This window comes from Quercus robur, chromosome 10, assembly GCF_932294415.1.
Source record: "Quercus robur chromosome 10, dhQueRobu3.1, whole genome shotgun sequence".
Taxonomy (NCBI): Eukaryota; Viridiplantae; Streptophyta; class Magnoliopsida; order Fagales; family Fagaceae; genus Quercus; species Quercus robur.
This window is the reverse complement of record NC_065543.1, coordinates 41,296,099-41,308,864: the sequence shown is the minus strand read 5'-3', so window position 1 is coordinate 41,308,864 and position 12,766 is coordinate 41,296,099. Positions and strand designations below refer to the sequence as shown.

The 12,766-nt window shown below is 31.0% G+C and overlaps 1 protein-coding gene across 1 annotated transcript; it reads right to left on the bottom strand.

Moving 5' to 3' along the window:
* Positions 1-4,836: 4,836 nt before the first annotated feature.
* Positions 4,837-5,836, bottom strand: LOC126703386 (protein LURP-one-related 11-like). The gene is made up of 3 exons (XM_050402343.1): positions 5,522-5,836; positions 5,203-5,433; positions 4,837-5,098 (listed from the first exon to the last, which is right to left on the bottom strand). The coding sequence occupies exons 1-3, from the start codon at positions 5,780-5,782 to the stop codon at positions 4,964-4,966; spliced, it is 627 nt and encodes a 208-aa protein (XP_050258300.1). The 5' UTR covers positions 5,783-5,836; the 3' UTR covers positions 4,837-4,963.
* Between the last annotated feature and the right edge of the window lie 6,930 nt (positions 5,837-12,766).

The window sequence follows — 12,766 nt, the reverse complement described above, 5'->3', positions numbered from 1 at the left end:
TAAGTTCAGCACTAAATAGAATAGAAGATAATGGTGACTAGGTATTTTCCTTTGTGATAGATTTTTTTTTTTTTTTTTTTTTTTGGAGAAACAAACACACACACACACACACAAGGGAGAGGGAAAGGGATTCTAATACAAAGACATATCACAACTCCACTCAAAAGTAATGGTAACTTTTAAGGGAGGGTGGGTCAAGTTAGCTACTTGTTAACGTTCTTTCATGCAAATTCAATTACATATGTATGTATTGAAAGTTCTAATTTATACCATTCATTAATTATGCAGATTAATTAAGAAATATATGGTGAAAACAATTTGGATTAAACAACCATAGTCATAATGAAAAACCAAATTTACAAAATAAGCAAACAACATAAGTGTTAGGATTAGTGCCCTAAAATCCTATTATACGATGCTGTGTATGATATTATGTATGACATTATGATATAAATAATGAAGTTGTTTTATTATCTAAAATAATAGGTAACATGAATATTTGAACATTATCATATAGTTCTTAAGATACATAGTATGTAATTTATGTGATTTAGTCACAAAAGATATAAATCACAAGTTCTTTATAAACTCAAAACCTTAGTTCGTAGTCAGTGATGAAATTGGGCATTTCATCTGTGAAAACTATAACGTGTCAACTAAGATGTTTGTCTTAATCATGGAAGTGAAGACTTCTAGTTGATGTGTCTTATGTGTATAAGACATTGAACTAGACTACTGTGAGATTAATTATTCTATCAACGATTGTCTACTAAATATTAAATCTCACGACTTTAATTTACATAACTCTCAATTTTGAGAGGATAGTGAACTCGATCATGAAATGTAGGTTACTTTGATATCCTTTGATATATCAGGCAAGGGAGACAATCTTATACCAGAGGCTGTACCGATTTGACCAGTAGAACGATATATTTCGATACTGGTCAATACCGGTGTACTGTTTCAGGTTTACCATTATTTTTTATATTTATAAATATATATGTGTGTGTGTGTGTGTTAATAAATATAAAAGTTTACCATAAAATATTACTTCAATTCAAAACAAATTATTCATGATTTTAGACTTTAGCATCAATTAAAAGAAAGAAAAAAAAAACACAATATAAAAAATAGAAAGTTTAATTGTTCATTGCATGCTAAGAAAACAAATAATACTAATAAGTTAATGCAAATAAGTTATCATTCTACACTTACAAAAATTCAAAAATTACAAATTTAAAAAAAAAAAATTTAAAAAAAAAACTTTTTTCTATATCTGCCGGTAATGCCTGAAATCGGACGGTATTTAAACCAGTACGACATGCTGGTGTTTCGATACCGATATGGTACATACTGGCACGGTATCGACTACCTTGATATCAAGAGTGAGATCTAATTTAACGGTCAAAATCTCAGTATGTTGGGCAGCTACACGTAGTGCTAAAAGAACACATATTCTCAAGATGAAATTTATTGTCTCTTGGTAGAAATATAAAATATTCCCTTGAGATAAGTTTAATAAATTTGATTATTCAGAGTGTTAGGCCTAACCACTTTAGTAAAGAGTTAATAAAATTTATATTTTATGAAATTTGATTTCATAAATATATATGAATAACTTAAAGAATTAAATCGGGTACTCAATGATCAAGAGGTAGTAATTTTCAAAGTGGCAGTTATATATTATGACTTTGTATTACTACGAATATTTTCATGAAGGGGTTAATTGTTTAGATAATAAAGTTTTAGGATTTAATTTAATAAAGCCTAGAATGCAATTATATTTATATAGTGGTATTAAATATAATTAATGGTAATTTTGATAGATAAGCCCGAAATCCATTGGAGTTAGAGCTTTATTTATCCCTTGGGTCCCATCCCAAGCCACACACTAAAGTCCAATTGGGCTGGCCCAAAATGTTAGCTCAATTGGATAATGAGTTGTTTATTTAATAAGAGTTATTAAATAAAGTAACTGCTTTTGATAGTTAAAAAAACGTAAGTATGATTAAAAGAAAAAAAAATACAGTTTTCTCTAAATTTATTCTCTCTTAAACAAGTGCGTACATAACTGATTAAGAGACCACACATCTTGGGCATAAGTGGAATTGGGGTGAAAACTGAAGGTCTTCCCAAGTTCAAACTTCTTTTGTTTTGAATTTTACTACATCAAGGTACGCTTTTCTATTCTTTGTTTCTAAAATTTTAGATATTCCATGTTATCTTCCATGAATGAAGTAGATCCTTATGTTGCTTCTGTTGTGTGTTTTTGTATGAGATGCAAAACCAATTTTCCCAACAATAAGAACACCTAAATTGCAGACAAAATGAAAACCAATGGAAACTAACTCCAAAATAAACTACACTCTGAGGATACCTCTACCGTTAATAAGAAAATCCACTATATAAAATTCTAGTGCATACCCATGACCTTAGACCATATCTATTCGGTAGATAAACTTCTTAACGTGACCCCACAGCAGCTCTAGACCATCTAAACTCTTTGTATATGAATCCCTTCTCATGAACCTCGTTTATAATCACAATCAGGCCCACTAATGAACTCCAATGACTCTCCCTGAATGTTTGATCTTCGCATCAACATTTACTGGAATTATAAACTCTATGGTTTTAGCTATTAATCACCAGTACAGCAACTCCATTATGTATATGGATTTCTAACCCCACAAGTTGATCAATTCTATTTTCTCTTTATGTAGTGCACGGCAGCAATTTGGAAAAACCTCTAAGTAGCCGTGTTTATAATGGTCCTTTATATGTTTGCATGCGTGACACAGAAACCTAGGCCCCAACCTACTTTAATACAAACATGTCAAATTCGCTTTTCAAAATTTTCAATTAATCGAGCTTCAATCAAAGGTCAGTTGAAGTTCTTCTTTCGATCGATCGATCAATCAACGATCAAGTAGCCATTGAAAATCACTTGTTCGATCAATTAAGTATCAATCAAATGGATATCGAAATCTTGAACAACTATCTTCTTTTAGGTTTTGGTCTTTTTAAGTTGGACTATGACACACATTATAGACGACAAAATATTACAAAGTCATGAAATTTTCCTATCTAAAAACCTAACATGTAGAACTCTCCATATTTTGTACAATATTCTCACTCAAAGTTAATCTTTTACTTGATTGAAAACCACCTTTTAGGCCTTCATGTTTAATTCTATTTTCATATTCACCATTTTCGTTTCAAATTTCTCATTTTTCTCTTTCATATTTGATTCAATTTTCTATTTACCCTTTACATTTCAAAATTTCATTTGGCCATTCATTTTATCCATTCATAAAAATTAAAATTTTAAAATTTAAAGGGCCAAAATAAAAACAACTCCAACCTTTTGGGCCAATGTTGTACTTGAGTCCGATTTTTTTTTTTTTTCAAAGACTGTGTATTTTAAATTCATTAGAATAACAATTTATTTTTGTCAATTTTTGGTTTCCTTGATTTTATCTTAAATAATCAAGTGGCAACTTCAAATTATAAAATCCTTTATATTATATTTACGAAGTAAAATATTATCAGTTGAGTATCTACATTAAGACACATTAACCTAGTATTCTTGGGTCATGCTTCTCACACTAATTTTCACTCTCTATCGATCTTCCTCACTCAAGCTTATTCTCATTTAACTACAAATTTTATATTTTGTGTTATCTTATTGCTAAATTGGTATTATTACAAACACACTCAAATTCACATCCAATTTCAAAACAATATGCTTGTATGTTAACTTATGATTGGATTACAATATTATTTACCAATGGGACCACAACAGGTGCTTGATGAAAAATGAACTTATTGTACACCATTAACATGTTGGCATATTGTGAAATTAGGTGAGTATCATCTTCTAAAATAAAATAAAAAAGAAGAAGAGAAGTGGGTACCACTGTACCTAGAATTATTTTCCTTATTTTATTGCTAAATATAAACCAGTATTCCCATTACTGTTGATGCTCTCTTTTGGGTTTTGGGCTTTGTTTTGCAGGCTCAAAGTGGAACGATAGCCAATAATTGTCCACGGGTTGTGAGATCTGGGCTTGATATCCAAATGATCCGAGTCCTACAAGGCCATCTTCTGCCAATTACAAATAGCTACCCACAAAATGGAGCCCAACGCTAACAGTAACATCATTTTTTTCCCCGAAATTTGTTATGTTTGTCTTAAGTACTGTTCTTTAACTGCTACGTGAGGAAGATAAATGGAGGTTGGTATCTAGCAGAAATGTAACGTAATATTTGCATGGAGTCCTATACATGCTATATGGTTTTACCGTTTTGCAATTCCTACCCTAAATTTTATTCACTTCACCTTTAACTTCCCTCTCATTTTCCATTTCTAGGCCCAAGTTTAGCCAATCGAATTGCTCGGTACTCTGTACCTTATAGACATACATATGGCAGGTGATGAGGATGATCAATCAGTTGATCGACTTTACACATAACAATCATCTAATTACACTGCTATCCAAAGCAGTTGAGCTGATAATTAAAGCGATTGACACTTGGAGGAGATTGGTAATTAGGAGCAAGACCTTGTGCAATCGAACTAAAACTTGCAAATAATTCACCATACAAGAGGCTAAAACGTCTGTGGTCACATTTTGAACTCTCCAAACTTCTAACCATTCAAACTTGATTAATTATCTTGCATATCTCTCATCCCAATATTGCTTGATGAGTAGTATTATTATTTTTTTAATAGCTTTTGGCTTGTTTTTTAAGCATTTAATTGTTCCAAACTTCTGAATCTCAAGTCCTAATTATAGAGAACTTGTATATAATATATGATCTTAACTATAGAACAAATTGATCACTCAACAACGCAGTTCATTGATATTTTTCACATGGTTGTGAAACAAGAACAATCATTCTCGTGTAGTATAGCTATATATATATTTACATTCAAAATGATCGTTCTATTGCTTCCACAGTTTCACATTCTACAGTTAATAAGACAATACACAACAAAAAGACCCATTATGAGAGAGTGATCAATATTAGGCTCCACTACCATTGTCAAAACATCGCTGCCTAAATCCACCCCATATGTTGATTTCTTTCTCTTTAACTGTCCATGAAAAACATGACAAAGTTAGCACAAAACTTATGCAATATTCAACTCAAAGTTCTATATGAATGAATGAATGAGAAAAGGTATAAGACTAAAATCACCTCTGCAACAAGCCCACCGGATTGGTCTACTATTTTGCACACTGACTTGCTCTTCCAGGTTTGAATCTTATAATGATGTGATTGATTCTCATCTAACCCCACAATAACCTCACATGGTGAGTCCCCTTTTGAAATCCTCAAGCTTTTTCTAACTTGAAAACAAGGCTTTTTTATAACAGTCTCTTTGTCACTGGATCTATAGCCCTCCCAAAACCTGAACAGCTTGAATCTCTACACAAAGAGCACAAATTATGAGCAAAATAAATTTATAGTCCAGCTTTTCAAAATGATGATATATTGATATTTAATAAACTTGTACCTTTCTCAGTATGGTAAAGAGGACTTTGCCCTTGATATCCATAAGATAAACTTCATTACTACACTTGCAGTTGTAGTTATCAACACGATACACGATTTGACCATTAGCATCAAAGACAGTGCAACCTTTGCCACTGAGTACTAGAGATTTCATCCATATTGTAAAAGTTTCTTGATTTGAAGTGAGGTAGCAGGAGGTAGAGGGAATTATTGCTTGGGGATGAACCTTTGCCATGATAAGTAAGTCGGTTTTACTTTTCATAGACAGATAGACTATAGAACTAGATGTCAAAAGCTGAGCTAACTGGCTAGGAATTGTGTTGTCTTATATATAGAGCATATTTTGAAGTAATGGAAATTTTATTTTTTTAATAGTTTTGTTGAGCTAATGATAATTAAAAATGTAATTTTTTAAAAAGAAAATTACAACATATAGAAGAGAACTTAGAAATCCAATAGTCATGCTTTTATACTTTGTTTAATATGGCCTGGGGCACTAGTCCTTTTCATTTTTTGGTTGAATTGTATTTAAAACATTGATATGGGAGAGCCAGTATATTCCTTGGTCATTCATTGTTTAAGTTCATGACTTGTTCCTAGCATTAAAAAAACACACCCAAAAGGGAAATATTAAAAAAAAGTGCATACTTTTACGAACTAATTAATGTGTTTAAACAACCTTATCACTTTAGTGACCATGCCCCATGTCATAAGGCACTTTCACACTTACATTCTGGAGTTTTAGTCAGGTCGGAACTTGGTGGCCCTGTTATGGAGTTCTCTTAGGCGCACATGCATCACATTTAGTTCCACATATTCTTGATGCAATATAGATAGTTAGATAGGTTAGGATGAGTGCCTAAAATCCTATTGTATGATGTTATGTATGATATTATGTATGACATTATGTTATAAATAATGAAATTTTTTTATTATCTAAAATAATGGTGACATGAATATTTGGACATTATCATATAGTCATTGAGATACATAATATGTGATTTAGTCACAGAAGATATAAATCACAAGTTCTTTGTAAACTCAAAATCTTAGTTCGTAGTTGGTGATGAAATTGGGCATTTCATCTGTGAAGACAATAACATGTCAACTAAGATGGTTTGTCTTAATCATAGAAGTGAAAACTTTTAGTTGATATGTTGTTGTGTCTTAAGTGTATAAGACATATTGAACTGGACCGCTATAAGGTTAATTATTCTATTAATGACTGTCAACTGAATAATAAATCTCACGACTTTAATTTACATAAACTCTCAATCCTGAAAGAATAGTGAACTCAATCATGAAATGTAAGTTGTCTTGATATATCAAGAGTGAGATCTAATTCAATGGTCAAAATTTTAGTATGTTGGGCAGTCACACATAGTGCTAAAGGAACACATATCCTCAAGATGGAATTCATAGTCTCTTTGTAGAGATATAAAATACTTCTTTGAGATAAGTTTAATGAGTTTGGTTTTTCAGAGTGTTAAACCTGACTACTTTAGTAAATAGTTACTAAAATTTTTATTTTATGAAAATTGATTTCATAAATATATATATATATATATGAATAACTTAAAATATTAAACCAAGTATTCAAGGATCAAGAGGTAGTAATTTTCAAAGTGGCAGTTATACATTATGATTTTGTATTACTACGAATATTTTCATGAAGGGGTTAATTATTTAGATAATAAAGTCTTGGGATTTAATTTTATTAATAAAGTCTAGAATGCAATTATATTTATATAATGGTATTAAATATAATTAATGATAACTTTGGACTTGTCAAGAGTTGACAGATAAGCCCAAAACCCATTGGAGTTAGAGTTTTATTTGTCCCTTTGGTCCCATCCCAAGCCACACACTAAAACCCAATTGGGCTAACCCAATTAGATAATCAGTTGTTTATTTAATAAGAGTTATTAAATAAAGTAGCTGCCTTTTGATAGTTAAAAAAACATATGTACGATTAAAAGAGAGATATACAGTTTTCTTAAAATATATTCTCTCTTGAACAAGTGCGTAGATAACTGATTGAGAGACCACACATCTTGGACATTTATGGAATTGAGATGAAAATTTAAGATCTTCCCAAGTTCGAACTTCTTTTATTTTGAATTTCACTGCATCAAGGTAAGGTTATGTTTGGTAACAGTTTTTGTTTTCTATTTTCAAAAACTTGTTTTTGAAAATATAAAGAAACAACAATTTTCTTGTATTTTTGAAATCAAAAATATGTTTGGTTAGTTGAAATTAAAAAAAAAAATAGTTTTTTGAAGAAAAAAATAGAAAATACTAAAATATTTTGTTACTAGGATTTGAACTCTAATGTCAACTCATTAAATGAGACAGATTCATTAAATTAAATGTGTATTTCCATTGATTTTTGAACATTAGAAACTGAAAACAGTCTTTTGCTTGTTTTCAATTTCCTTCATAAATTGAGTTTTGAAAACAGTTTTTGTTTTCTATCAATTTTAAGTTGCCAAACAAGTTTTCTAGTTTCAAAAATAGAAAATTGTTTTTGAAAACAAAAAATAAGGAGAAAAAACAGTTATCAAACATAACCTAAGCTTTTCTATTCTTTGTTTCTAAAATTCTAGATATTCCATGTTATCTCACATGAATAAACAAGATATTTGTGTTGCTTCCGCTGTGCGTCTTGTATGAGATGTAAAACCAGTTTTTCCAACAAGATATACATTCACTTCCTATGTATTCTGATTTTTTTTTTTTTTTTTTTTTTGGTATTATGTATTTTGATTGATGAACATTATTTTTGTTATGTTCTGTATGATCAGATACTTAAAACAATGGAATCCTTATTAAGAATTGCCTTGTATCATTGGCCAATATGAACTACATTCCCCGATGCATACTAGAATGGATCATGGCTTTCTGCCAATTGCCTAGCTAGATGAGTTTGTCATATCAATTACCATCTAAGTTATTATAACTTATTGCTGTAGTTAACTTAATTGATAAAGTTTATTGTCGCCAAATAAAAGTTTAAGAATTTGATTTCTACTTACACTAAAAAATAAACTATTTAGTATATCTTGGTTTGATAACGAAGAACAATTATTAAGAGTGGATGTCATAGATTGAAACTATCACTTAAAAAAAATTATTATAACTTAAAATTTTGCACAAAACTTTGACGTGGTTGTAAAACCTAAATCTTACGTGGATTCCTCCACCATGAGGTCCATACAATATTGCACATTAATGACTTTATTAGTGTACGTAATTAACAGCCTAGTGGACAGTAGACGAAGGTCAGATTTGGAGAAACCTGTGGCTAGAATTTATTAACAAATGGTTAAGATATGAACAAGCAGTGACATGAAATGATATAGAACTATCCTAACGATGAAGACATTAACAAGTGTTGTGGTGGTTTTTTTTTAAACAATGTGCTTTCTATCTCTCACTTTCTCTCTGGAGTGCTGGCGGCATTTTAGTAAAGAATAATATTATAGACCAGTTCTGTGGTGGCCGATTAAGGTTGAATCTAACACCAATCCTAGACCACTAGTTATATCTTTTATATAGTTTTAAGTTTTATTTCACTTTGACAATTGTACGTTTATTGGGATTCTCAGAGCTCAATGTTTTGATATATTATCTCCTAGTACCACTGGAGAGTAAGGAATGTTTTTCTTATCGATCGTCACCTTGGCCCATTTCAGGGGGTTTGGATAACTATCATATATAATTAAGATGGGGTTTAGTCGGCTGCAGGCTTATCTGAATTAAGTATTTTGTTTATTCTCATCTCTCATATCTTATTCAAAACCAACTCATGCACTAGAATAAAACGATTTCAACTTCATTTTCAGGCCTGTATATGAAAAGGTGCAAGAGTCTAGAATATGACAAGGTCCATCCTTTTTTTTTTTTTCTATATGTCACTTATTTAACTGCTAATGTGAAAAATCTAGATATACTAGTAAATCCATATCCTATTGGTTGGTGTCCATGCCTATAAACTTTGGTTGGTATATCTAACTTTGGTTTGTATATCTAACTTTGGTTGGTATATTGATAATTAAATCATTTTGTGAAAAATTAAGACTTAAGTGTAATGGCAAGTGCCCTGCCTCCATCCAAACGATATAAAACACTTCTTGCTTTCTTTAATCCTTAAAGTTCAATCATATCATACTGCTCTGCATTTGTTTTTATTTTTTTCATTTCAAGCAAGTGATTTTTTTTTTTTTAATTTTTCAGATGAATTACTTTCCTTGATTGACCATGGAAAAAATATGCTTGTTAGATTTTGGAACCATCCAAAATGCTAAGTATACATCTATCATTCTATACTCATGGCAGTTCATCCAAGAGGAACTTACAATTTGATTAAATATAAATGCTTTTGTTAACTTCTTTAAAGCTGTATTAAATAGTTCCAACTAACACCACAGGTCCACAGTCATGAGATTTACAAAAAGAAAATCGGGGTGTCATGAATTTTAAAAAATCATGGCGGCCGGGACAAAAATACGTTTTATCCCTCTTTTGTTTTTGTGACTTTTGCTTAAAAATAAAATAATAAAAAACCATTTAAATTTTCTACGTACATTGTCCCACTCTTCGAAAGCTTACGAAAATACCAAAAAAAATTAATTACAATTTTTCATTATTGAGCTTTATACTATCTTAGATGAAAGGATAGTATTCAATTAGAACTTTTAAATTTTAATGCTAGAAAGTCAAAAGAAGAAATTTAGTATAAAAAAAATAAAAAATAAAAATAAAAACAGTATACATGTGGTGTTGGTTTATAGTTCTTTAAATACTTAATTTTTATACTAAAATAATTAGGTGAGTTCGACATTGTGTTGCCTTTGTAATATTCTTATACCTTTGTTTATGAGAAAAAAATTTCTTTCTAGAAAAAAATTTTAAAACCTCTTGAATATAAGAATTAAAAGACCCACCTTCATTATTTTTTTATTTTTTTTTTTTTTTTTGAGTGGAGGACGCTCATAATTTTTTTGGGCCACAGGTACAAAAATTAAAGTTTTGTTTACATTTATAAATATACTAGTCACTAACCCATGCGATACACGGAAAAGTTCTTAAAGGATAGGGTTAACCTGCACGGTGGAGTCATACCATGGCTGCCAGAGTTTGTTCCTAAGGTTGGACTCAAAATTGTCAAAAATGGAATTTTGAGCTTTTCAGGTGCCAATATTTTAGAGCATCTTGCTGGCTCTTCCATTGAGGCACTATGTCATTTGAGACAACAAAGTAACTATTATGAGAATTTGATGAGAGAATTTTATATTACATTGAAAGAAAATAAAAGTACATCAAGTATTTATACAAAGTCTGAGAGTAACTAACTTTTTACTAACTCCACAATATACAAATCTAGCCTCTACAACCAATCAGATTAATACACGTGTATATAAATAATAGCTATGAATTAAACTAATCGTAAAGTACAGGTAGTATAGCTATTTTAAATATAAACATTGTCGTTTATACATTCACAACTACAATTCTTCCATAGCTCTAATAGCTATGAATTAAACTAATCGTAAAGTACAGGTAGTATAGCTGTTTTAAATATAAACATTGTCGTTTATACATTCACAACTACAATTCTTCCATAGCTCTAATAGCTATGAATTAAACTAATCGTAAAGTACAGGTAGTATAGCTGTTTTAAATATAAACATTGTCTTTTATACATTCACAACTACAATTCTTCCATAGCTCTATTCTTATACTCTGCCTCTCTGCCTGAGTCAACAACTACAATCCAAGCTTGCTCAACCTTCAACATGAGTCCTTGTGATCTTGTCCTTCTGATAACTATGAAACATCATTGGTTTCTTTGTCTTAATGGAATTGTCAAGGTTGGTGTAAAGATTGCCAAAAACACAAAGGCTTAAAAGAAAATACTGACCTCTTTACATAGATATGGAGAGTGCCACCTAATTGAAAAATAAAAAAGTAACGAAACATAGAAAATGAAAATTCCTAATAACAATTCAAGTAGAATTTGATCTTCTAGGTGTATACTTCTTTGACCCACATGAACTGCACTTGCACATAACTCTAAGATGGGGGGAAAATAAAATAATGTAGAAGCATCTTAATGAATCCTTCAACAAAACAAACAAAATGTTGCTATAAGGATTGCATAAGAAGAAAATGAATGTGGTGGTGAGAAAGGAGTGCATAAAGTTCCTACAAGAATATTAAAGAAAAATATGTCAACGTACATGTAATATTTAGAAATGAGTTCAATGCTTACATATGAAGGATTGGAATATATGTTCCTTCCATGCCAGCAGCTTTGATGGCCCCAAAACTTAAATTCTGCATTTTGATTGAACAGTACACTGAGACAACAAATAATCAAGTGAAGATTATGAAATACAATGCCTAAAAATGAGTGTAAATATTAAAGTATGTAAATGCAAAACTGAAATAGGAAAGAAAATTTTCTAACATGCTCCCAATTTTCCTGAAGTTCCAAAAGATGCTAATAATATGTGAGACACTCAACATGATGTACAACAACTAACTTTCTTTTATCAAGGCCTTTGTTTTAATAATGCCAATCACGTCAAAGAAAAATATGTCATCTGTGAGAAATAGAAAAAGATGACCATAAGTTAGGTTAAATAACATAGACCAAAGTTTGAAATTCCCTATAGCAAAAACTTAAGTGCCAAATCTATTTTACTTGGCAGTATTAAGCAATGACCATTCACCAATTTAAACTCTAGCATCAAGATTGATGCTGAAAGTTCAAAAACGTGTACAAAAACACTTTTGAACGTTTAGACCCCCAAAAACCAACTTAACCAACACAAGCAATATGTCAAACAACAAGTGTGCGGAAACTTAACATATGCTATAATGTGAAATAGGTTAAACAACTATCTAAGCCATAACAGAATAAAACAACAGCAGATAAAATAAAGGCAAAGATAGAGAGGAAGGAAGATGCAAACACAAAGACAACACGCGATGTGTTATCGAAGAGGAAACCGAAGTCCTCAGCGAAAAAACTTTCCGCCACCCTCCAAGCGGTAATCAATCCACTAGAAAATACAGTTGGGATACAAGGACATCAATAGACCCTCCAAGCCTAATCTACCCAGTGCACCTAAGCCCTCCAAGCTTCTTGCTCCAACGAGGTTGCGCCGAACCTTTTTCTTTTCTAGCTTCCCGGATTCCGCTACTAGACCGTAGCATCAACCAATGAATATTGGCTCCT

Bases quoted from the DNA above. Each gene is read 5' to 3' on its own strand.
- LOC126703386 (XM_050402343.1), bottom strand. From the start codon at position 5,782: ATGAAAAGTAAAACCGACTTACTTATCATGGCAAAGGTTCATCCCCAA. The intron at 5,434-5,521 runs GTACAAGTTTAT...CTCTTTGTGTAG, and splicing joins TCTTTACCATACTGAGAAAG to AGATTCAAGCTGTTCAGGTT. The intron at 5,099-5,202 runs GTGATTTTAGTC...TTTCATGGACAG, and splicing joins CCGGTGGGCTTGTTGCAGAG to TTAAAGAGAAAGAAATCAAC.